General features: G+C 40.2%; 2 protein-coding genes and 2 pseudogenes across 9 annotated transcripts in view; 3 read left to right on the top strand and 1 right to left on the bottom strand.

Moving 5' to 3' along the window:
• The window catches only part of PCBD2 (pterin-4 alpha-carbinolamine dehydratase 2), a 46860-nt gene extending 37122 nt beyond the window's left edge, over positions 1 to 9738 (top strand). For 2 of the 8 annotated variants that reach the window (XM_016137689.2, XM_016137690.2), the window contains 2 exons: positions 1830 to 1910; positions 3368 to 3642. In XM_016137689.2, the coding sequence (XP_015993175.2) occupies positions 1830 to 1910; positions 3368 to 3463 (177 nt within the window). In that variant the 3' untranslated portion in view covers positions 3464 to 3642. Of the gene's footprint in view, positions 1 to 1829; positions 1911 to 3367; positions 3643 to 4005; positions 4380 to 6619 lie in introns of those variants that run through there. The other 6 variants (XR_004951930.1, XR_004951929.1, XM_036224298.1 and 3 more) reach the window with 6 other exon arrangements.
• LOC118606033 lies at positions 2609 to 2724 on the top strand (annotated as a pseudogene).
• Positions 9739 to 9905: 167 nt separating the features above from the next.
• On the top strand, positions 9906 to 26247 carry CATSPER3 (cation channel sperm associated 3). Its single transcript, XM_016137687.2, has 6 exons — positions 9906 to 10200; positions 19630 to 19869; positions 23292 to 23474; positions 24157 to 24297; positions 24649 to 24768; positions 25185 to 26247. The coding sequence occupies exons 1-6, from the start codon at positions 10090 to 10092 to the stop codon at positions 25572 to 25574; spliced, it is 1185 nt and encodes a 394-aa protein (XP_015993173.2). The 5' UTR covers positions 9906 to 10089; the 3' UTR covers positions 25575 to 26247.
• LOC118606264 lies at positions 18292 to 18407 on the bottom strand (annotated as a pseudogene).
• Positions 26248 to 26957: the final 710 nt, after the last annotated feature.

Below are 26957 nucleotides of genomic sequence, written 5' to 3'. Positions count from 1 at the left end.
CAGTAATTAAAAGACTTTCATATTTGACTTGTCCCTTCCCCTCACATAATCTAGAGAATCAGATTACAGTGGTGTCCCCTTATGTGTGGGTGAGTGCTATATTTCAAGACCCCCAGTGGTCGCCTGAAACTGTGGATAGTATCAAGCCCTATATGAACTATGTTTTTCTTATACATATGTACCTCTGATAAAGTTGAATTTATAAATTGGGCACAACAAGAGATTAACAATAACTAATAGTAAAATGGAACAATTATAACAATATTCTAAAATAGAAGTTATATGAAAGTGTTCTCTCTCTCATAACCAATCTGATAACCAAGATGGCTGCTAAGTGCCTGATGGGTGGGTAGTGTACACAGCGTAGATATGCTGGACGAGGGATGATTTGTGTCATTGTGAGATGGAGTGGGATGGTGTGAGATTTCATCATGCTACTCAGAACTGCACATTTTAAAAATTATAAATTATCTATTTCTGGAGTTTTTCATTTAATATTTTTAGGCTGTGGTTGACTGCAGGTAACTGAAACCATGGAAAGTGAAACTGTGGGTAAGGGGGTACTACTGTATGAAATGAGAAGGGGTAGCAAAGTGAATATACTTTCCCACTGGTAATTTCATATATGGTTAAAAGGATTTTACTTGAATTTTCTTCCTTTTCCTAACAAGGAAAACTTTAGGCCTAAAATATCAAAATGGAAATCTTTATGTTGAATAAAGTCAGTTCTAAGATAGGAACCACTGTGAATGACATAGAATTGTTTAAAATGGCATCTTCCCAATTTCTTTAACTTGGAAAGGCGCTCTTTTGTCATTTGGTGATCCAAAAAGCATAGTGCAACTAACTTCAGATTGGTTTTTCTGGATAGGGGTAATAAATATTTATTTCTGTGGCTCTAATGGGTACAGTCTTGTGAATGCCACTGTAACTTTGTCGCCTTACCTTAGAGTCTTACCAAATATTTTTGCCCTCTGGGTACAATAGAGACAGACTCTCCTATTGTTGCAATTACCCTCATAAAAATTGGAAAGCAAGCAAAAAAAAAAAAATTTTTTTTTTCCTCTCAAAATGTTTTTTTCCTCTCAAGTTTGACTTCTGCTTAACAAACTTAGGTTTCCAGTTTTCCTGTGGTATGAAGACAGCCCTACAGTTCCACACTTAACACCTGTCACAGGGTCTGCAACTCTCTGCCTACAGGTGGGGCACTCTCTCCTCAAAGTGGCAATGCTGGGCAGTAGTAAGAAGACCCTGAGAAGGCAAGCCAGTCTTTTCTGTTTTGCTCTAGAGATCAATGAAAACATTCTTTCATACCCTCCTGTCCTGCCTGAGAGATAGGATGGGGAAGTCGTTCATTTCTGCCAGTGCTATGGCTTAAGACACACTCTCAGAAGACAATCTCCCATAGTCATGTGGTTCATGCCTTAGTTAGCACCTCAATCACTCAAAACAAAAGGTACAGTGCTATAAGAAAAGTAGTTCCTAAGATTTGTGGCCAGGTAGTGAGATCCAGGGCACTGGGTTGAAGAGAAATTGTTCCCGTGCTATTTTGGAGAGTCTAGTCCTGAGGACAATTAAACAGTCCAGACAGGTCACTGGGTGAGACCAATTTCCTGCTTTGTTTATTTGAGCCTGATTGTTTTTCACCGTCGAGCAGCAGCAGGTCACGGTCCTGCTACACCAGTTAGCCCTGCTCTGTGGGGAGCAGTCCTTTCCATATTTGATTTCTCCAGGCTAGCCTTGTCTTTATCTGGTTGGATTGCTCCAGTGTCACTCAGGCCAGGGCAGAGGGCAGTGTGAGTAACCACGTTCAACTTCATTTCATTTAGGCATTTGGCTTTATGTCCCGAGTTGCCCTACAAGCAGAGAAGATGAATCATCACCCGGAATGGTTCAACGTGTACAACAAGGTAACAAAGTTGTCTTATTTGGGATCATTTTAATTATGGCGTTTAAGAAACTTCTTTCTTTATTCCTTGTTATCCTGTGCAGCTAAGTGTCTTTGTGTTTAGGAAAGCATCTCCTATATTTTCTCTCAGAATCCTGTGTATTATTACAAATTAGTAACAAAATTTCAGATTTGCTCAAGAGGACAGTGTACAAGCCCTTTATTTTCATGCTTCTACTGAAACTAATATGAAGATTGGGCCATGTTAGGCTCCTGAGTTAAACTTGAATGTCAGCCATGCAGATAAATTTTTAAACCTTCTTGAGGTAAATTATTATAAAAAATGATAGCAAATAAGAAAGATATGGCCTTGTTTATCTCACTGAGATAAATTCGCTCAAGAACTGCGCTTTAATAACTATTAAATGCTGTATCAGTGGGAACTAACCTTCTTTAGAACAGATTAAAAAGACTATATCAAGTAACTTTAAGGGGGTACAGTGAGAAGAATCATGTCCCCCAACCTCTCAAAAAAAAAAAAAAAAACATCCTTGCCTTTATGGTCAAGGCACTTGGAACAGCTTATCTAGGTTTCTGTGAGGTTCTTTTTTCTCTTTGAAAGTCCACTTACAGGATGTGGTTCCTTAGTGTAGTGGTTAGCACGTCTGCTTTATACACAGAAGGTCCTGGGTTCACACCCCAGTGGAGCCACAGTCCATAACCTACGACCATACCACCCTGAACAAGCCCGATGGCTGATCTCAGAAACTAAGCAGGGTTGGGCCTGGTTAGTACTTGGATGGGAGACCACCTAGGAAGACCAGGTGTTGTAGGCATAAATAATAATAATAAAATAAATAATAATAATAAAAGAAAGCCCACTTAGAATAAAGAGAAGATTTTATGATAGTCTGTGATTTATTGGAATAATTCAAGCATGCAGGTACCAGGATAAACTTTTCTTTCATAGTTGCCTTTCTTTGTCCATAACTTTGCTTTTTAATTGATTTGCCAAGAAGCAAGAATCTAGTCCTCCACCCCACCTCCACCCCACTTTACTAATTTAGAAATGGACTTTTTAAATGTTGTTAAGATACTGTATTTAATAGCTTGGTCTTTCTCAGTGGCCTGAAAATAGTTGGTGTAATTAAAGTAATGGGAGTTGAAATGAAACTTCAGCCTCTCTCTTTTTTTCAAGAGACAAGATTTGAGATTCTGGCAACTGAATTGTCCTTCTTATGAGAGAACCATTTTATCCCCGGGCAGCTGCTGGCCCAGCCCGAAGCAGACTGTGCCCCTAGAGTTTACTGGGTTTTGGAAATGCTGTGCTTATTCATAAATTCATAAAATAGTATTTTCTGAATCATTTAATCTCCCCATTTCTCAAATATGGATGTTGAATAATTGATTGCTGAACCACTAAAGGAGAATACCATGAATCACAGGTCAGGATTTTAAAATTGTTTTTCTCTTCCTTAGGTCCAGATAACTCTTACCTCTCATGACTGTGGTGGACTGACCAAAAGAGATGTGAAACTGGCCAAGTTTATTGAAAAAGCAGCTGCTTCTCTGTGATTTCTTCCAAAATGCATGTAAAGTCTTATATACATCTTGGGTGCAATGTATTTTGAAGGCGATTTACATGAACAAATTCAATTAAACAAATTAAATTATAAATTAAATTGTAAATTTAGTTCACCTTTATACCACATTTTGTAAAATCAGCGCTCAAATACAAAATGACTTTAATTTGAGCTTGAGGTATTTTTCATTATATTTAATCACATATACAAGGCAAACCAACCCTGGTAATTATGTTAATAATACAGTATTCAAAAAGAGAAATAGTATTCTTAAAGACCATAAATTGGGATGGAGGAGTAGTCCCACATTTTATAATTCAGAAATTCAAGTGATTATGGTGACTTTACAAATACATCATGTTGGAGAATAGTTATAAGGTAGAATAAGAATGATGAAATCTGTAGGTAAAGGATTTTAACTGTCTATTACAATTCTTATGAAATAAGTCGATTTGCATTTTAGCTGCTGTTATTACTTTTAGATAGTTAATTAGATTATAAAGTTACAAAAATTGGATGTTTTATTCTTTTCAGGCAGGGAGTTGAAGGAGAGGACAAGTGTTTTTTTCATGTCTTCCTGCAAGGTAGGGCAATATCAAGATTTACAGTCACAGTAACCAACTTGCTACGTCATTATTTGATTTACTGTGTTAAGGAGGAACCAAGGGTCATTTTTCTCATCATTTGCATGTTGTGACCCCTGAACTAAAGGTCTGTAGCTATTAAGCTAGGAGCTTCTTGGGTATTATCTAGTAATGATTCTGTTTACTTGTGTGTCACTGACAGGAGTAGAATGGAATATAAGGTAATTATTTAAAAATTGCAGTAATAGCATCCTTTGAAGGAACTCAGGAATATACTTACTAAAGAGCTTCCAATGTAGATTAAAAGAATATCTGTCCATCCAAGGAACACGTGTTAATCTCTTGAAGCATTACTGTGGTACAATTTAATAGGGATCATCTTTGTAACCCAACTCACTACAGAGGCTAGAAAAATAACTCTGTTACAACAAGCAAACCTTCCCCTCCCCATCCTACCTCAACCTCCAATCTGAGAAAACCTACGAGAACATGACAAGGGGTCTGAGCTCTCTGAAGTTAGTTCCTGGCTGGTTCTGTTGGCCTGGCAGAGGCAGATATGGTCAGCTCACCCTGTGGGTAAGAAGTGTGCAGGGAGGGAAGAGATAGAAGAGCACCCAGCTTCTGTGGCTGCTGGGAGAGCCAGAGCTTGGGTATTAGGACTTGTGCTTCTTAGAAGTTTTTTAGAGGAAAAGGCAAAGCTATGTGTTTTTATATACTCTTTTCTTATACATTTGGGGAGACTTATATACATTTTATTACTAAAGATTTTTAGTTCAGTGCTTCAGGGTTTTTTTGCATGAGTTTTTAAACATGAAAAAATTTTAATATATTTTAAAATAGAGTGAATAAGTACATTGAACCCTATGTACTGATCATCTAGATTTAGCAATTACCAAGATCTTGCCCTAGTTACTTCATATAATCTCGTTTCCTTTTTTTTTTTAACCAAAGTATTTAAATGCAAATCTCTGATAGCATTTCATTTTACCCTTACATCCTTTAGTAAACATCTTTAGAAAATATGGTCATTTTCTTGCCAAACCAGAATACCATTATCACACCTAACAAAATAAACCATAATTTCTTGGTATCACCTAATACCTGGGCAAAATCAAATTTCCCTGAAGGTCGAGAATGTGTTTGGATAGTTGTTTTGTTCTGATCAGGATCCACACGAAGTCTACCCATCACATCTGGTTCTTGTTTCTTTTTAACCTTTCAATCTAGAGCAAGCTAGCTGTCCCCCTTCCCCCTTTCCTCCATGTCATTGACTTCTTGTAAAAACTGTGTTAGGAGTCCTATAGGACAGGGGTCCCCAAATCCTGGTATGGTCCATGGCCTGTTAGGAACTGGGCTGCACAGCATGAGGTGAGCAGCTAGTGAGCAAATGAAGCTTCATCTGTATTTGCAGCTGCTCCCAAGCGCTAGCATCACCGCCTCATCTCCACCTCAGATCATCAGGCATAAGATTCTTATAGGAACACCTGTCCCTGGTGCCAAAAAGGTTGGGGACTACTGCTATAGAATATTGCACCTTTTGGATTTGCTTGTTTGCTCCCTCGTGATATCATACATTTAACGTATTACCCTGAACAGAAACCTTTCTCTCTGTTTTGAATGTAAGTCTGAGAGGCTGAACTCATTGGTTGTTAACATATATCACGTATATCACATATGGTAGAGCAGACAAGATATGGCTTGTAATTACAGTGGTGAAGACCTGAGAATGCAGCTACTGATTAGCATCTACATGAAGGTTTGACATAAGGTCCATGTTGCATCTGCTGAAACTCACAAACTTAACTAACTTAACTGTAGAAAATCAAAGATCCTATATCAAAAGTCCATAGAAATACTCATCATGATAAATTCTAACAGAATAAGTCCCCAGACTCGCTTCAAGTAACTGACATTTTAGCTTAAAAGAGACATTGGCAAGCTTGGAGGCCCCCAAGTTCCCTTCTGTTCCAGAGCTCTGTGTGATGGCAGTGGTGTTTCTTATGTGGTAAGCTTTGGTTTTCCTCCATTTTCTTTCTAAATGATCACTGGAGTAGAGCGGCATTAAGTAGATATGACCTGTGACTCTATGACAAACCATTTGACGGTGTCCTTTTCTCAAATGAAGATAATGAAAGTTCTGAAGATAATGGTTACTTTGTGATATTGATAAGATTTAGGAAATCTCTGGATATGTAGAATAAGCATGGTTTTTATTTTATGGTTTTGCTCTAGATAAAAAGCGGCAGCATGTGTATTGTACTGGGACATAAACCTGACCTCCCCTAGTGTATTGAAGTATTGGACAACTAGTGTTTGTATGAAGCAGTCTATAAACTTTCTAATCCAGCATTCCAAAATATAGTAGTTGAACTATATAACTTTCAATTTTGTAAAATTTCCTGCAAAATAGCAAGAGCTGTGTAGTAGGGTTTGGCTATAATATGTGAGCTTTGTGTTTCAGTGCCAGTTACTTGGGACTAGTAAAGGGAATGACTCTTGGCCAGAAGACCAGAGTCACCAAGCTGCCATGCCTCATGACTGATGATTTTCCTGGCTGTGCACAGATGAGGTAGTGCCGCCCAAGTCGGGCAGAGTGTGATTTGCTGCTGAAGGGCAGAAGAGATGCTCCTTTGGCTTCTCATCCGAGGATGCCCACCTCTCCATGAGAAGATCTGGACGGCTTCGTGAAGCCCTGGAGAAGCTCATCACCTCTGATTCCACTCACCAGCCAGAGTTCTACGTCCAGACTAGATGTCTTCATCAGTGACTACAGAAACAGCAGTCAGCACACTCAGAACAACTGGGCTCTTCTCTGCTGCTCCCAGCTGGCCATCTTTCCTCACCCCTCTAAGCATCATGAAGAATTTTTTACATTCTCAATCTTTTCATTTCTCCCCAAAGCATGCTTTGGTGCTTAAAGAGGGAAGGTATAGAAGTGTACCATTGGGGTTCCTGGACCAGGAATCCCACTATGTTCAGCTACTTGAGTGAGCATAAGTATCCCTGGAGCCATTCATTCGTGTTTTGATATAGCACACACTTTCCGAGGGCTTCTGTATACCCCGGTGGGATTAGGCACACTGATGTATTGGGGCAGGTGGAGACAGAGATAGAGAACTGATGCAGGCTCTCTCTGAGCAGCTGCGCCAGGAGGCCCCTGCAGGGATGTTGGGCAGGAGCCCAGAAGGGGGGGTGGGGATGTGACCAAAGGGGGCAGTAGGGAGTACAGGAGGGAGAGAATATAGAGTGAGAAGATGGGACTAAAGTTTGAATCTTGGGGAAGGTAATCAAAGTGATTTTTAAAACTTGGCTGTTGATGATTTTAAATAGAGAAATTGAGTAAATAAGACCTTATTTCCCATTTCAGTATATTTGTTGACTACACGAGTATTTTCTTACCAGAAATAGTCATACACAATTATTTTAGAACACCCAGGACAATAGCAGTGGTGGACAGTTACCTCCTTTTCTTATGGCTACAGTACTTAAGTTTCCAGGAATTTGATCAATTTAGCCACTAAAGACTTAGTACAACACAGGGCTACTCAGGTCTCTCTGTCTTGATTTGCCTTGAAAGCCAAAGGATTTAGGAAAAAGAGCGCAAGGTAAATATATTATTCCCAAGAATTACACAGAGCAAAATCTGTATCCTAAAAACATCTCTACCTTATACTCATCCCTTACACTCTGTTTAGGTTGGTACATACGTGCACATTCCAGGCCAGTGTTGGGCTTGGGTAACCTCTGCTCCTTTTGTTTTTTGGCTACAAACCCATCAAAATCTTTCCTCATCTTTCCAGGCGTTTCCAGTGCTATGTCCCAGGTGTGTGCTCTTGTTCTTAGAATCCCAGAGAATCTAGTTTTCCCTTCTTCTATATCCTCATTGTTGCATGTTATTAAGGGCCTTTGTCAGATGAGGGCACTTCTTGAAGAACGAGGGGCTTTTGCCTGGCTTATCTCTGGTGTCTCTTAGTTTTAGCCTGGAGCTTCACAATTGCAGGATGCTCATAACTCTTATGCTGAACTGACATTATCAGCCTCCCTGGGAAAAGAAGATCAGTGCATTGATCAGCTGGGGAGCTCTCCCCTCCATGGGCAGGTAGGCTGGTAAGTACTGGAATGCCCAAGAGTGACCTCATAAAGCAAGGATTCCCTTCATGAACCCTTCTCTGCAGCCTCTAGAATCTAGACATCGAGGAAATCCCTAAGCAGAGATTTTCTGTTGGTTGATAAAAGCAAGGAGGACAAATTGAAAATTTGGAAAATGTCTCAACACTTTTATCACCAGCCCCGCTCAAGAATCATGACTAATTCACAGTTGGACAGTGCATCATTGATGTTTTTTGCAAAATTCGGGACATTTCAGTAAATATTCTCTTATTTCTATTGCCTGTTAAGAAATGTGCAAATGGCAGTGTGGGGTCCAGGGTGCCAGTGTTTCGTCAGCCTCTTCCCATAGGCACTCATCCACTTCTCAAATTGCCATGTGTGTCCTTGATAATCTTGATTTCTGACTGGTGAGGTTGGCGAAGGCTCAGCCAAACGTTTTGCTTCTTTGGCTCTAATATCATGATTGGCTGGTTAGGACAGACATTCAGTCTTGCTCTTATTTGACCTGTAGACTGAATGACTAGTATGACTGTTTTGTCCTTTTTTGTTAATTACTGTGTGAGATAACTTGAAGGCTTTTTTTTTATTTATTTTTTTTGGTAGCAGACCCTATCTCAAATCAAATAATGAAAATTATACATCTTGTTTTCATAGATTGTAAAAATATATACATTCTAATTTTTTTACTGTTATAAGAATGTGTTCATTTGTTACATATAATGGGATAAAAGCAATACTCTGAGAAAAATTGCAAAGCACAGATAACAGGAAAAAGAATCACCTATAATCTCAACATTTAGTATTTTGACATATTTCATGCCAAGTATTTATTCTTCTACCCGTTTTTGTACAGTCGAGATAATTTTGAGTAGAGAATTTTGTGTCTTGTTTTGTTTTTGTGCTTTGCAATCCAGTGGATCTAAGCATTTCTCTAAATTCTGAAAGCTACATAGACATTTTTATTATCTTCATACTATTCCATGAAATGGATATGCTATAATTTACTTAACCAGTCTTTTTTGTTAGACTTTTAAATCGTTTCAAAGTTCTCACTACTGTAAATAATGTTGGGATAAACACATCTGGCCCAAGTCACTGTTTGCATTTCAGATTGTATTCTCTTTGGTTCAAGGATATGCACAGTTCCCAGGGTTTTCAGAAAAGTGTGTCAATTTACATCACCCCGGAAGTTTATGAGAATGCTCCATCACACTACAGTATTGCCAGCATTAATTATTATCATGTTTAAGTCTTCGCTGATTTTTATAAGCAAAAAGAGTAGTTTTACTTAATTTTCATTTCCTTGACTCATAATGTTGCTGAACATTTTGGGGGAAATTCATTGCCATTTATATTTCTTTTATGAGTTGACTCTGTTTACCCATTTTTTAAAAAAGTGTTGTTTTTTTTTTTAAGTAATCAATTTGTAAGCACTTGTCTGAGTGATTATTTGATTATTATCCATTTTTCTTACTAGAATGACAATATTTAGTTTTGCTTACATATATCCCCAGTGCCCACTATAATGCCTGGCATGTAGTCATCACTGAATAAAAACTTGTTGAATGAGCAATGAATGAGTTGAATAGTAGTCACTCAATAAAAATTTATTGAATGAGTATGTGAAGATAATGCTTTGTTTTGCTTGAGAAGGAGTGGTAACTATTCTTTTTCAGAGGTCTAGAGAGAACCAAAGGACCCACTCAGTGATCATCATACATACTTAAGTGGTCATTAGCATTTCATTGCAATTTTAAAGTATATGTAAACTTATATTCACAGGAGAAGGAAAGAAGACCCTAGTGCCTTCAAAAAAGTATTCATTGTTTGGGGATCTAGCTCTTATAAGATAATCATACTTCTTATTTAACTTTTTGACAGGAGGAATGATACTCAGTGTCAGGCATTTGTGAAAAGAGTCATAATGAGTCGTCTCTTTAGGTTAATTATGATTACTACCATCTCAATGAATGCCCTTATGATGGTCTTGGGGACAGATTTTGAAACAAAATACAGCTTATTCAGGCTTTGTGAGGTAAGCAGACAAACATCCATTTTTTTCTGTCTCACTTGTTTTAATTCTGAAACAGTTATAAGATTTTAAAGAAATTTTGTTTAAGAAAATTTTCTGTAGAAAAATTCTAAGGGCTTTAAAAATATACTCTAAAATCTGGGAAAGAGGATAGTAGCAGTAGTAATAGTGACATGGTTTTTTAATTTCCCTGAATTCCCCTCTTTAAAAAAGAGCAACTGTATAGCAAAACCACTGGACAGTGTTTATATCAAAACTAGTTAACAAGGTATCCTTACCAAGAGCCACAGATGTATAGTATTAGCCTCTGTGGGAGAGAAAGTAATAAGAGAGAAGCAACTTGTCACATACAAGGAATCCTCAATAAGATTAATAGCCAGTTTCTCAGAAACTCTGGAAGACAGAAGGCAGTTAACTGACGTATTTAAAGTATTTAAGGAAAAATATTGTCAACCAAGAATTTTATATCAAGCAAAACTATTCTTCGAAGAATGAGGGGAAATTAAGACATTCCTAGATAAACAAAAGCCAAGGGAGTTTGTTGCTAGTACACCTGTTTTACAAGAAATGCTAAAGGTAGTCCTTTAGGTGGAAATGAAACTAAACAGTAACTTAAACCATATAAAGAAATAAAGAACGCTGATAAAAGTAACTACGTTGATAAATATAAAAGCCAGTATTATTGTATTTTTGGCTTGTAACTCCTTTTTTTTCTATATGATTTAAAATACAAATGCTTAAGACAATAATTGTAGATAGTTCACGGGCACACAGTTGTAAAGGTGTGTTCTGTGAGGACAGAAACATAAAGGGATGGCGCTGTATAGGAACAGAATTGTTATATACTAATGAAGCTAAGGATGTATTAGAACTAGATTTCTAAAATTTAAGACGTTAGTTGCAATCCCAAGGGTAACCAACAAGAAAATAACTAAAAATATACAGAAAAAGAAATGAGAAAATCAAAATGGTATGCTCCCAAAAAAACAACCCACAAAATATGTGACATATAAAAAACAAATAGCAAAATAGCAGAAGTGTTTTCTTTTTTACGAGTAATTGCCTTAAATGTAAATGAATTTAACTCTCCAGTTAAGACAGAATAGATTATTGAAAAGTCCAAATATATGCTGTCTACAAGAGATTCACTTGAGATTCAAAGATGCAAATAGGTTGAAAGAATGAAAAAAGAGATTCAGTGCAAACAGAAAGCAAAAGAGAGCTGTGTTGTCTACTAATATCAGACAAAATAGATATTAAGGCAAACACTGTTACAAGAGATTGAGAAGGAATTATATATTGATAAGAGGATCAATTCATCAAGAAGATATAGGAGTTTTTCTCAAGTACATGTGGGGCATTCTTTAGTATAGACCAAATGTTAGGACACAAAAAAAGTCTCAATAAATTAAATATTGAAATTATACAAAGTATCTTTTCTGATAACTGGAATAAAACTAGAAATAACATCAGGAAAATTGGAAAAAATTTCAATTATATGGAAATTAAACAACAGACTCTTAACCAATAGGTCGAAAGAGAAATCACATGGGAGATTAGAAAATATTTTAAGACAATGAAAATGAAATCACAACATAATAAAACTTACAGGATGCAGCAGAAGCGGTGTTCTGAGGGAAATTTATGCCTGTTAATATCTGCATTAGAAAAGAAGAAAGATCTCAAATCAAAAACCTAACTTTATACCTTAAGGAACTAGAAAAAAGAAGAGCAGACTAAACCCAAAGCTACCAGAAGGAAAGAAATTAAAAAGATTAGAGTGAGATAAAACAGAAACAATAGAGAAAATCAACAAAATAAAAATTTTGTATTTTTAAAAGAACAACAAAATAGACAAACCTTTAGCCAGTTGGACTAAGAAAAATAAGAAAAAAACTGGAATTACGAGTAATAGAAATAAAATTTGAGACATTGCTATTGACCTAATAGAAATAAATATGGTAATAAGAGAATACTATAAACAATTACATGCAAACAAATGAGATAACCTAGATGAAATGTACAAATTCCTAGAAACAAACCAACTACCAAATGGACTCAAGAAGAAAACAGACATATTGGAACATACCTATAACAAGTAAAAGATTCACTAATCACAAGTCTCCCAACAAAGCAAAGCCCAGGACCAGATGGCTTCACTAGTTAATTCTACCTTGCATTTAAAGAAGAATGTACACCAGTCTGTCTCAAATTCTTCCAAAAAATAGGAAGGAACACTTCTGAACTCATTCCATGAGGCTAGCATCACCCTGACACTGAAGACAAATACTTATAAAAAAGAACTACAGACAAATATCCTGTATGAATATAAATATAAAGATTTTCATCAAGATACTAACAAACTGCATCCAACAGCATACTTATCAGGATTATACACCATGACCAAGTAGGATTTATCCCAGGAATGCGAGGCAATGTGCAAAAATCAATCAATGTCATATACCAATAGAATGAAGGAAAAAATCCACATAATACAATATACAGATGATGTATTATAGAATTGTACACTTGAAACCTATTTAACTTTATTAACCAATGTCATTCTAATAAATAAAAAATGAAATAGAAAAAAAATTGACAATAGACAAAAGGAACTAAATCACAAGACAATTATTTGAGGTAACTTGTATTATTTTTATACCTGCTTTTAAAAATACAAAAGACAGGCAAGCTAACTGTAAAAAAAAATAGGCAAGAGACTTAACAGACATTTCACCAAAGAAGCTATCCAAATGGTCCCAAAACACAATCTCATTAACTATCAGCAATGCAAATTAAAACAATGAAATTCCACTGCACCTACCATATTGCTATAATTTGAAAGAACCGACTATGCAATTCCACTCCTAGTTATATGCCTCACTCCTAAATATATTATTATGGTATTTACTTAATAGAATACTGCACAACAATAAAAATTAATTATTGCTATACCTAACAACATGGAAAAAGTCCTACTGGTACTATGTTGAGCAAAAGAGGCCAGACAAAAAGAATATATATGATTTGATTCCATTTACATAAAGTGCGAAAAACAGGCAAAACTATTCTGTAGTGTAGGAAGTCAGGATAGCAGTATTTTTAGGAAGCAAAGAGGAAATACATGGTTATGTTTGCCTGGTGGGAATTCATTCAGATATATACTTCTGACTTGTGCATTTCTCTGTGTGTGTTATACTTCAATAAAAACGGTAAAAAAAAAATCCATGTGATTTCCTCAGTTGATACTAAGAAAGCACTTGACAAAGTCCAATACCCTTTCATGATTAAAGAAACTAGAAGTAGAAGGAAAATTCCATAACAATGGATATTTATGAAAAAATCGATAGCTAATAACCCCTCAGATCAGGTACAAGACATAGATCCCTGTTTTCACTGTTATTCAACAGTGTACTGGCAGTTCTAACAAGAGCAAATGGGCAAGGAAAAGAAATAAAGGTTATTCAAATCGAAAAGGAAAAGCTGAAATTACTTTTATTTGCAGATGACTTGATCTTATATATAGAAAATCCCAAAGAATACATACACGGGAGCATTTGAGATCTTGCTCGCTGGCATATATCATCAGTTTGGTTCAAATAAACTTATAAAATTTAAAAAAAGGATGCACACACACGTATATGCAGCTATTAGAGCTATTAAATTCAGCAAAGTTGCAGAATACAAAGTCAACAACAAAAACCAGTTGCATTTCTATGCACTAACAATGAACAGTCTGGAAAGGAAATTAAGAAAATTCCATTTACAGTAGCATTTAAAATAATAAAATACTCAGGAGTATATTTATTTATCCAATGAGATGAAAGATCTGTATTCTGAAAATTATAAAATACTGCTGCAAGAAATTAAGATTTACATAAATGGAAAGACCCCTTATTTAGGGATTAGAAGATTGGTTGGAAAGGCCTTGTATTCATGGATTAGAAGATTTGTTAAGACTTGTTAAGACTTCAAAAGTGATCTACAAATTCAGTGCAATCCTTATAAAAATTTTAACAGCCTTTAATTAAAGAAATAAAATTGAAAAGCATATCCTCAAATTCATATGGATGTGCAAGGAGCCCCAAAGAGCCAAATGATATTGAAAATGAAGAACAAAGTTGGAAGACTTGTACTTTCTAACTTCAAAACTTACGACAAAGATACAGTAATCAAACTGTATGGAACTTGGCATAAGGATAGGCATAGACGTATGTAATAAAATTGACATTCTGGAAATAAATCCAAATATCTTTGGCCAACTGAGTTTTGAGAAGGTGACATTTCATGGTGGAAAGAATAGTCTCTTCATCAAACGATATTGGGACAACTCAATATTCACAAGCAAAAGAGTATAAAGTTGGACCTGTCTCATACCATATACAAAAATTAAAATAGATCAACATCCTAAATATAAAAGCTAGAACTCTTAAAACCTAGAGGTCAATCTTTATGACCTTGGATTTGGCAGTGTATTCTTAGATACGATACCAAGAACATAGGCAAAAAAGAAAAAATAGATAAATTGGACTTCTTCAAAATTAAAAACATTTGTGAATCTAAGAACGCTATAAAAAGAGTGAAAAGATAACTCAGAATGGGAGAAAATATTTGTAAATCACATGTCTGATAAGGGATTAATATCTGGGATGTATAATAAACTTATACAATTCACTAATATAAACATAATCCAATTCAAAAATGGGCAAAGGCATTGAATAGACATATCTTAAAGAAGAGATACAAATAGCCAATAAGCACATGCAACATCATTAGTCATTAAGGACATGCAAATCAAAACCACAACAAGATACAACTTCATATCCATTAAGGACAGTTATTATTAAAAACCAAAAAACATAACCTGGAAAATAAGTTTCTGTGAGGATGTGGAGGAATTGGGACCCTCGTACCTTGATGGTAGGAATGTAAATAAAATGTAGCCACTGTAGAAAACAGTTTGGCAGTTTCTCAAAAAGTTAAACATAGAATTACCATATGATCCAGCAATTCCACTTTGAGGTGTATATCTAAAATTGAAAATAGGGACTCAAACAGATACTTGTACACCCATGTTCATAATAGCATTATTCACAACAGCCAAAAGGTAGAAGCCAAAGTGTCCATTCTTCTGACCGATGAATGGGTAAAGAAAGTATATAAACACAAAATGGAATATTATTCAATCTTAAAAGAAATTAATCTTGAAAACATTATATTAAGTGAAATGAACCTGACATGAAAGGGTAAATAGTGTATGTTTCTACTTATATTAATTACCTAGAATAGGCAAATTCATACATTTGAAAGTAGAATAAAATGTACTAGGAGTAAGGGGGTTCAAAGATTCAATAGAAAGTTCATTGGGTACAGAGTTTCTGCTTGAGATGATGAAATAGTTCTGGAGGTAGATAATGATGATGGTTGCACAATATTGTGAATTTACTTATTTCCGCTAAATTGTATACCTAAAAATGATTTAAAATGATAAATTTCAGGGTATGTATATTTTATCACAAAGCTTATAAATACTCAAAAACTAACCTCCCCTGCCACTGAATTCTACAGTTTAAAACAGTGAATTTTATGGCACATGAATTATATCTCGGTATTAAAAATTAATGAGCTGGCCTGTTAGAAAAAAGCAACAGAATAAAATCAAAAGAGCGGGAAAAATGATGGCAAGTAGATAAAAGGAAATACTAAAGATAACAAAAATGAATGAAATAGAAAACAAAGATTCAATAGAAAGTATCAACAAAGCCAAAAGTTAAGTCTTAGAAAATTATTATAAAATAACTTTCTTCATGAGACAAACAAGATAAACAGAAGCCCTGAAAATCATGTTAGTAATTAAAAAGGGAAATTACAGATAAAGATATCAGAATCCTAATAATTTTTTTGCCAATAAATTTGAAAACCTAGCCGAGATAAGTACAACTTTCTAGAAAAAATATTACAAAACTGACTCTCACTAAAAAAAGGAAAAACCTGAAATAGTCTTTATATGCTCATATATGTCCTTTAATGACTATGAAGTATTGAATTAGTACTTTAAAATTTGTAGTTAAAATTTTTCATTTCCCAAAACAAATTAACCTATTCTGGATGGTTTTATACTCATGGAAAATACAATTTCAAACATATAAAACACTTTCACTAATTAGATAAATGAGTTCATCTGCCCTGCCCACAGACTATTTTGTGAACTTTCATGCTAAAACTAAAGAAGGACAGTATGAAAAAGGAAAATGACATCCAGTGTTATAAACTTGGACACAGAAATTCCAAACAGAATGTTAGGAAACTGAATTTTGAAAATGTATGTTAGAGATAATGTACCAAATTGGATTTTTTTCCAGGAATGTGTTAGAAAAATCACATTTTATTAATCAGTTTAAAATATTAAAGGAGGGAAAAATGCAATAAGATCATTTCAAGAAATGCAGAAGAAAAGTTTATCATGATTATTCTTCATGATAAAAACTTAGCAAACTAGGAATAGAAAGAATTTATTTCTAACCTAATTAAGGGTACCTGTGCCATATTCACACTTAGTGGTGAAACTTTAGCAGAGTTCCCTTTAAAAGTGTATTCCAGTTATTATTGATAAGACTTGTACTGGAGTCTTAGCTAAGGTATAATATAAGAAAGTTAAAAAAAAAATTTTATTATTCACAGGTGATATGATTTTTGCATAGAAATCCCAAAGGAATCTGAAAATAATAATGTTAATACTAATTAATAGTTAATAAATAAATAAGTCCAGTAAGTTTGTTGGATATATGATTAAATAAAATTATAGTTAATATATCAGCAACAAAAAAGATAGCACTTCTAAAAATAAAATATAAAAAATATTTAGAGGCAAATCTAACAAAAGATTTGCGTGGTCTTTAAGGAGAAAATAAAAATATGTAAACGTTTTTAAAGCATATGGAAAGATAGATCATGAATAGAAATGCTCAGTTTCTTAAAGATGCAGTCTCCCCCAATTACTGTACATGCGTACTGTAAAATATATAAGAATTATACAACCTTTTTGTATTATTATACTCTTTGCAATAGTAAAAATTTACAAACAAACAACATAATGGGAACTGGATAAATAAATAATATTTTCATTAGTGGAATTGCTAAATAGTAGTGAAATGATAAACTAGGTTTACACATATCGACATGGATGAATGTCATAAACATAATTTTAAATAAAAAAACAAATTTCTGAAAAATACTTTAGTGTATATGCTATTTATATAATGCATAAAATTGTGAAACAATGCCATATTTTTTTTAGGGATACATATGTGGTAAAAGAATAAAATATACAGCATGACATACTCTAGATTTACATAGATTTACCTTGTGGAAAGAGAAGGGGATTTGAATAATGAGAGATCCACAAGAGACTCTGCCTATAATGGTAACTCTTTATTTCTTAAGCTGGATGGTAGTATATGGTTGTTCTTTATATTCTTTATACCTTTTTGTGTATCTTAAATGTTACATAGTAGTTTTAAAAAGTATATGTAAATGGTTGCAGTGTGGGGACCACAAATACAAGTAAGTATACAGGACAAATGAAAACACCAGTTGCTCTAATGTTACCCAAATGGATAGTTGTGGCTTGAGTTACAATTTCCAGCAACAGCATTTGACATATATTTAAAGGTGGTATATCTTGGAAATGTTTCTATTTCCCTCCAGAAACTCTCTCTAGTCCTCCTCAACCCACCCCATACTCATGTTAGTGAAACACATCACCCAGTCTCTCTGTCTGAAACACTAGAGTCTTCCTTAACTACTCACTTCCCTTTGCATCTCTGAGTCCATTAGGAAGTCCCAACATCACTGCCTACAAAATACATGGGGAATTGGCCCACTTCAACTCCACACTATTCCCCGATCAAATCCAACCAAACAGCATCTCCTGCCTGGATGACTGCTAGAATAATTCTACTATTTATTGCCTCTTCCCTGACCCACCTTTTAATCACCATGTTTGCCAGTTCCCTCACCCCCCAGTCTCTTTTCCACCAAGCGCTCTTTTATTATTATTATTATTATTATTATTATTATTATTATTATTATTTATGCCCACAGCACCTGGTCTTCCTAGGTGGTCTCCCATCCAAGTACTAACCAGGGCCAACCCTGCTTAGCTTCTGAGATCAGACATCGGGCTTGTTCAGGGTGGCATGGCCATAGACCATGGACCATGGCTCCACTGGGGCATAAACCCAGGACCTTCTGCATGTAAAGCAGATGTGCTAACTGCTACACTAAGGAACCATATCCAACCACTGAGAACTCTTCAAAATGTAAATCAAATCAGTTCATATCACTGCCTTGCTCAAAATCCTCCAAGGCCGAGATTAAAATTCAGAGCCCTCACCAGGCTTACAAGGCCCTCCTTCCACAGCCTGCTCTCCCCTTTCTATTCTAGCCATGCTGACTTTGCTGTTCCTTCAACAACCCGTTTCTCACCTTAGGGCCTTCATGCACGCCATTGGGAAGCATTCTCCCAGTTTTTATTAAGGTTCCATTTCTGGCTTCAGTGGGGCCTCCACTTACCACCTTTTCTAAAATAGCTGCCTCAGCTGCCCCTCCTGTCTATCCTGACCAGTCCCTCCATCCCCCTTGATTATTCGATTTTCCTTTCAATCTGCTGTCATATTATATAGGAATTTGTTTAAGTGTTTATTTCTGTCTCCCCTCCTAGACTGTGAACTTTCTGGGAGCTGGACATCTTCTGTCTTATTCATTGTTTCATTTCCCAGTGCCTAAAATGGTACCCGCTTGGCATGTGATAGATGCTAAATTAAACCTTCTCCAGTGAATGAATGCATTGATGATAAGAAAAAATGTAGCTGACTCAAAAAGTACCTTTTGGTATAAACAAAGCCACTGGAGTTATAGATGCATGAGAAGAATGTGAATAAGATTGTTTTATAAAGTATAAAAGTGGGGAAAAAACCTAGAATATTCTTTAGAAATAGATTAACTTATTTTTAAGTATGTGTGATTAATAGAGTAAATATTAGCTGATGAATATTTCTTCTATAGTTCCGAAAGTTTAGATATTCGGGTTGGCTAGAAAACTCTTGGGATCTTGTCTCTGGGGAACATTACATTCAGGTCACCTTCCATGTTGAGTTGCCTTATACTGGGGCCTATCTGGTTACTGAGCCTGTGGTTCAGTCAGTCATTCCCAATTACCCTGGCTTAGGGCTGTGGAGTAGGGAAGATGCAGAAGGAGAAGGGAGTCAGGCACATTGTGTGCGTGCTGTGTGCCAGGGACTCTGCCTGGATTTCTCTCTCGTGGGTGACTTAGGTACCCCCTCCACCAGCCAGCACACACCTGGTTGGGAAGGCCAGGACTAGAGGGCTCTCCAGCTTGGTCTGACCCTCCGAACTTTGCCACCCCTTCAGGTCTCAGAGATTGTCTTTGTGTCTATCTATGGTGCTGAGTTCTTCATGAAGCTCTACGTGGACCCCATCAACTATTGGAAGGATGGCTACAACCTGCTGGATGTGATGGTTATCATCATTCTCTTGATCCCTTACTGTCTCCAAAAGATCAAGGGCCAGTACCACCCCTCCCTCCACATTGTTGATGGGTTGCAGTCCCTGCGCATCCTCAAGCTTATCACCTATAGCCGTGGCATCCGGGTGAGTAACCTGGGGGTGCTGTGGTTCAGAGAGTGCAGGTGACAGGGCCTATCTGCCCACCAGCCCCTGATGAAATAATAATTCTACTATCATCTACTGTGTGACAGGTTGATCTTTACTTATATTATCTCATTGAATATTAAACAATTGTAGGAAAGGTATTATTGGCTCCATTTGATAGATGAAGAAATTGAGGCCCAAGGTCACTCAGCACTTAGATGCCAGAGCTGAGATTTCAAAGATGTGTCTGATTCTAGAAGCCATCTTAACTTTTACTTTCTCCTATGCTACAAGGTATTCCATCTTCTTATGGCACAGACTCTTTGAACTAGGAGTCTCCAGCTTTTTGGTGGCATCTGCCACTCACCGCTTTCCCCAGATAGCTAAGAATCTGCTACTACTCTTGATGTTCTGGAACGGTCTCATTGCTTTGTCTGGGCAGCTCTGGAAATGCCGCTCCTGCTGAGAGGCTGAGGGGTAGTCAGCCTTTCCTTGGCTCAGCACTTTTCAGAACAGACCTGAGCTGGCCCAGCCATGTCCTTAGGCATTCAGCCTGGACACAGGATATTTGCCCTGGCTCTGCACGCAGTGCCCATGCTTCTTTAGGAAGGAGCTGGTTTGGACCTCTGTCTAGTTTGAGTGTGTCAGCCCGTTCTGCTGAGAGATTGCTTCTAGACCAGCCTGGGTGTCTGCCCAGGACCTAGGCCCAACAGCGTATCTCAGGCTTTGGCAGAGAAGATGAGAGGAATGTTAAAGAGCTCCTCCTGCCACAGAATCTCATTCATTCTTTCCTCGCTCTGAAGTAGTCACACACATGTGTGTACCCCACCCCCCCCACCCGCCAAAAAAAATAACATAGTCCAGCCCTCCTTCTCCTTTTCTTCATGGCGAGGCTTTTGGAAAGTGGTGTCTGTACTCTCAGTCCCCACTTCCTTATCTGTCATTTATGTCCTGGGTTCTTCCATCCACTTCAAAGTAACTAGCCTCTCCGAGGTTGCCAAACACTTCCCTGTTATCAAGTCCACTGGCCATTTCCCTTTTCATTCTTGTCACTGTCTTCTCTTGGCTTTCGTCCTGTCACTTGGCATGACTTTTTGGGTACATGTTTTCCTTGCCTGGCCCATAGTGTTGTTGCCTGAGTTCCCATCTCTGCATATTCAATTTAGGTCACCTTTTCCACTTTTCAAGAGTCTTCACCTGCCCACATCTCTCTATGACCTTGAGACCCACTGCCTCCCGGACATCTCACATGCTCCTCAAACCCAACATGTCTAAACTGGAAGTCATCGCTCTCCCTCTACCCCCACCCTCAAATCCAAAAATCCCAGCTCCTCTTCCTGTGCTTTGTCTTTTGGGGAAAGGTCCCTTCTACCCCCATTCCACTGCCAAGTCAAAAATTTGAGTGTTAGCTTTGACTCCCTTCTCCCAAAGTCCTGTTGCATGGCTTCCTAAATAGCTATTGCCTGTCCATAACTTTTCACTCTCACAGCCATCATCTTTTCTCTATCGCCATCCATCCACCTTTACCTGGATTCCTGTTATGGCTTTCCACGCCATTGAGAGCACTGGAGCAGAAACGCCCCAGCAGCTGGGGGGAATCTGTAAAGTGTACATCAAATCGTGGCACTCTTCCTTTCAGACCTGAGCATGGCTGGAGACAGATCCTGTAATGTGACCCAGAATGGGGAGCAGAGTGTCTGAGGTGGTGGGCATTGGAGTAGATCTCAGGTACGGACAGTCGTAAGACAAATGAACAGGAAAGGAGACTGGAAGTCCCTGGGAGCTAAGTGCTAGGTGGTGGGCACCTCAGAGTGAGGGAGTGATCAGAGGGTGGGAAGTGTAGCCTGGTTTTTCCAGGACCGAGGGAACAGAGGTCTAAAGTGGTGCAAGAGTCACTGGAGATGAGGAAGGCAAGGGACAAAGAAGCCTGGGGGATGGTAGGTTTCTGTAGGGATGCTGAAGGCCCCCAGGAGGACAGCAGGATTGGGTGGAGCCTGGAGGCAGAGATTCTGAGACACAAGGTGGAGTGGGAAGCTGGAAGGTGGGCCTGGCCCAGAAGCAGGGGCTTTGCCCACAGAGCCAGGGACTCTGAGAATAAGGAACAGGATGGGCAGCCTCCCTCCAGAGGCCTGCTGAGGAGATGCATCCTTAGGCAAGAGGATTTTTAGGAGGAGGATCACCATAGAATGACCCCCTTCTCCACCTGTGCAGACCTCGTCTGCAGACTGTGTCCCATGCAGCATTGCTTGTGTGGATTCACCTCTTCAGTCTCAGCTGTTTTTTGGAAAGAAATTCTGTCTCCGTCTCACAGGAATGGAGGCATTGTTTTAAATCTCATCTCTTTTGGAATTAATCCACAAACACTGATTTTCTTCCCCTAGACAGAGGAGGGAGGCATCCAGCCTGCATTCACCCCTGCAGGCAGCTGCCAAACCAACGCCCGTGGGGAGCAGCCCCAGTGCTCTTGGGTTCTCTTTGTTTCCCAAATTATCCCAAACTGTCCAAATTTTACTGTCCTGCGTCGCAGCTCTATCAAGCACCTTCTTTCCTAGTGTTAAGCCAAATAAACTGTTTCTTAGACTAGAAAAAAAGAAGACCTTAATGGTTGAAGGTGGCAAAGGGCTTGAGAGTTGGTCCCAGTTCTGCCACTGTGTTGGAGTGTGACCCTGGCCAAGCCATTTTGCTTCTCTGAGCCTCTGATCCCTCATCTTGAAATGGGAAGAATGATAACACCGACCTACCTTGAAATGATGTCTATGACAGCATGTAGGTGGGTGAACACATATTGAGCACCTAACTACATGTGAGACTCGGGGGCATGAAGAATGAATGATGAGGAGCTATACACTGTGCTCTCCAAGAGTGGGCAGTGTAGTGGGAGGCACGACAAATGCCCGTTTCACGGGAGGAAGGCTAAGGTCACAAGATGGAGACCTGCCTGTGCAAGAGCGTCCAGGAAGAATGGGAAGCCAGGTTCCTCTCAGCGCTCTTCATTTCCATGCCTAGAGTAGCTCCCCTACACCTCTGGGTCTGGAAGAGCATTCAGAGCTGGCCTTCAGCGAGAAGCAGGAGTAGGACACCTTGGGATGAGCGCGAAGCCTGCCAGGGCTTCAAGCGGAATGGGTGGCGGCGCTGGTGGGGAGACTACCCCAGACCTGAGGCAGCATGCGCGATCTGCCCGTGAGTGATGGAAGGGGAGGAGGGCAAGTGCCAGCTATTGTTAGACTGTCCAGCCCTCAATCCGGGCAGAGTTTCCCCTCCTTTTGTCCATCCAACCATTTATCAAGCAACTACCACATGCTAGGCACAGCCCCTGATGCCGGGGACAGCTGTGGTCTGGGCGGACTGGACCTCTGTCCCCTCAGACCCCTGCCTCTCACCCAACCTGCAGCCTTGCCTAGCCCAGTGCCTCTGCCTTGCAGACACTCATCACTGCCGTGGGGCAGACGGCCTACACCGTGGCCTCCGTGCTCATCCTGCTCTTCGTCCTGATGTACATCTTCGCTATTCTGGGCTTCTGCCTATTTGGAGCTCCAGACAGGGGTGATGTGAATAACTGGGGAAACCTGGCTATGGCCTTCTTTACCCTCTTCAGCTTGGCCACGGTACTGTGTTTGGGAACAGTATGGGGTGGAGGGAAGGGGCCTTGAGAAGGGACTGCCAGCTAGTATGAGTGTGTGGACATGCTGGGCTTCCCATGCGGCCGCCTTCATGTTCAGGTACTTAGCTGGGCCAGAGAAACTGAGGCTGGCCTCCCAGGACTAAGCAGAGGCCAGTGCCCTGGCCAGGAGTCCATCTCTGTCTCTAATCTTGCTAGTCCCTAGAGCATTCCCATTTGTCCCACAGGGTTTTACAACTTTCAGAGAGCTCTCATAAGATAATTTGTTTGGAATAAGTTTAATTTAGACGTGAAACCCATGTCACACAGGCTTTTGGGGAATAGACTGTCACAAATCTACCCAGAATAAGCTGCAAAGCCAAAGTCTAGAAGTCTAGACTCTGTTGGACTCTGGAGACTGAGATCTTTTCTGAAGAAGGGCCTGGCAGAGAAGCAGTGTCTTTTTGGAAAGGAATGGAGGCCTTCTGGAGAAGAAACCCCAGGGTACCTTGGCCAGAAGTGCCCCCCACTCAGTGGTGCCCCGAATCCCCAGACCACCACGAATCCACTGGAGTTAGTGGATTGGGGAGGGGGTTGCTGAGGGGCAGGTGTGGAGGCAGAGGGTAGGTGAGCAGGAGGCCCACTCTGCTTGGCCTTGGTACTCAGCCTGCCCTCCCCTGTCCACGAAGGTTGATGGCTGGACAGACCGGCAGCAGCAGCTGGACAGCCGGAATTTTGCTCTGAGCCGGGCATTCACCATCATCTTCATCTTGCTTGCCTCCTTTGTCTTCCTCAGCATGTTCGTGGGCGTGATGATCATCCACACTGAGGTGAGACAGCACCTGTGAGAGTTGGGGTTTGGCTTAGGTGTGGCAGCAAGGCTATGGGGCCAGGACTTCAGGGAGGACCCTGAGCTGTCTGCCTCCTAAAGTGGAGGGGAGGTGACCAGGCAACTCTTTTCCCTGAGCCAATGCATTTCCCTGCCTCATGGTGGTGGTGGTAGCCAGCAGGACAAGAGCTTGGGGAGTCACTGTAGCTGCACTGGCAGGTTGAGTTGGGGGCTGGCCCTCTGTGGAGGGGGTTCTTCCTGCTGAGGGTCTGAGCAGCAGTGCAAGGGAAGAAGAAAGACTGTGGGTGGGTATCCAGTGAGAGCCCTCGCCTTATCTCATCCCACTCTCCAGGACTCCATCAAAAAGTTTGAGAGGGAACTGAGGGTGGAGAGGCACATGATACTCATGGAAGAGAAGCAGGTGATTGTAAAGCGGCAGCAGGAGGAGGTCAGCAAGCTGATGCAGAAACAGGTAGGTGGACAAACAGATAGATGGACAGTCGTGGCTGAAGGAATAGTCGGGATGAGGGCACGTGCCCCTCTCTCCTCCATGTGATCGGTGCATCCCTCTGTAGCCTCTTCTCTGAGGTAGAGACATCTGTCTTGACTGTGCTCAAGGTTTATCCTGGGTGGGTGAGACCACACTGAGCCATACTCAGGCTCTCACCAGTTTCTTCTGTGTCATTGTCCTCAGGTCGGAGATGGTGGTTTATGAGGCTGCCTTGGTCAGGGGATCAGGGCTAGGGTGAGCCTGTGGTTTGGCTCAGGACTCGCCTTAGGGCCAGGATCAGCCCTCTACCTGGCCCCATGTGGAGGGTCCCCAGGACTCTGTGTATCTTGAGGGTCCCCTCCTCCTTGTCATTGATCTCTTTATGGTTCCCTCTCTAGAAAAACGCTGACTACAAAAGTTTCAGTGAGCTGGTGGAGAACTTCAAGAAGACTCTGCGGCACACTGACCCCATGGTCTTGGATGATTTTGGCACTAGCTTACCTTTCATCGATGTCTACTTGTCTACTCTTGACAACCAGGACAGTACGATCTACAAGTCAGTCCCAGCCCACTGGTCCTGGTCCTCTGACTTCCTTGAGCATGAGGCCATGTTGGGTGCTCTGGGAGAGCATAGGGGGTGGTGGCTGATATACAGCATGGGTGAGGCGAGGCCTTTTTTGGGGTACAGAATTCCACGCATGCAAGCTGCTGTGCAGACAGGCCCATGGCTAGGAGACTCTGCTCCCCTGGCCCTCTCCAGCCCTCCCTGTCCTGTACTTAAATGCTGACTACTTCAGTTCTCCAGGCCCTTCCTCACTGGTCCTTTTCAGGGGACAGAGAGAGGAGCACTGGCTGGTGAGTCCAGAGCAGAGATTCCTGGCAAGGTTGTGCTACCTTCCTCTGCAACTCTGGGCACATCTCTGCCCCTTTTCTACCTGTCACATGAGGGGCTGTTGGGCTGATTCTAAAAACAGTGAGGTTGGCCTGGCCCAGGGCTGTGCTTAGTGTAAGTTAGCTGAGGTTTTAACTAGCCACTACTGCAAGAAGGGGAAGGGCATGGGCACGTAGAAGCCACAGTGGGCTCTTGAACAAGGAAAGGCACGATTAGCCTGGTTTCTTGACAAAAGCCCCCTGGAGAGCTTCATGGACTGGAGGAAAAAAAAGGGAGGGATCAGGGAATACCCACTCTTGGCCCCAGAGTGGACCATGCAGTTCTGGCCACCTCCACATGAGCCCAGGAGTTCATTGGCTCCAACTTGACAGCTGCAGTGAAATAACTTACTCCAGGAGCCACAGGTAGAGTGACAGACCCAGATTCCAGCCCAGCCTAATCGAGCTCTGAAGTCTTTGCTCTTCCCTGACCCTACACCTGCCACGTATGGTGAATACGCAGGTGCAAGCATGTGATGGGCAGGGCCTGGATGGCACAGAGCCTCCCCCCCCCGCCCCCCACCGAGCTCAGGCCCCTTCTCCCACTCCACTTCTAGGCTTCAAGAGCTGTACTATGAGATCGTGCATGTGTTGAGCCTGATGCTTGAAGACTTGCCCCAGAAGAAACAGTCCCACTCCTCAGAAAATATCTAAGAGAAGTAGCTCGGTGTGGCACCCAGGCAATGAAGGCCTTGAAGGCTGTGACAGGCCCCCATTAAACAGAGGCTTTCTGAGTTGATATCTTCACACTTGCTGTGATCATGGTGTTTCCTCACCTTTGGGGTTGGGTCTGGGTAGGTGCCCTCGAAGCCTGATTCCCCCAACACACACACACACACACACACACACACACACACACACACACACACACACACTCATGACACAGTTAGACCTCAAGAGTGGGGAAAAGGAGGCCCAAGACTTGCCCTAGCCAGAGCCCATATTCAGGGGCCACACTAGCTCTCTCTTCCCTCTTCCCTTGACCCCAATAGCAAATATCCACTGTGCTCCTGAGGAAGCTACCTGAGGACCCTAGCCCAAAGGGCTTCTAACAGCCCCATCAGGGTGTATAGCACCTTTGAGCTGATGTGGCCTAATTCCCTTTTGGAAAATTTGCTGGGCTCATCTATGGGGGTGACCCCTCATTTGACTGAGCTACATCTCTCTCTGCAGTCCAACTGCTGTGAGGATCCCTCTTTGGAAGTTTTCTCTGCTTTCTCCTAGGCTCACCGTGGTCGTGG

This window comes from Rousettus aegyptiacus, unplaced genomic scaffold, assembly GCF_014176215.1.
Source record: "Rousettus aegyptiacus isolate mRouAeg1 unplaced genomic scaffold, mRouAeg1.p scaffold_m13_p_7, whole genome shotgun sequence".
Classification (NCBI taxonomy): Eukaryota; Metazoa; Chordata; class Mammalia; order Chiroptera; family Pteropodidae; genus Rousettus; species Rousettus aegyptiacus.
The sequence above is the reverse complement of the archived record's forward strand: the minus strand, read 5'-3'. Positions and strand labels throughout refer to the sequence as shown.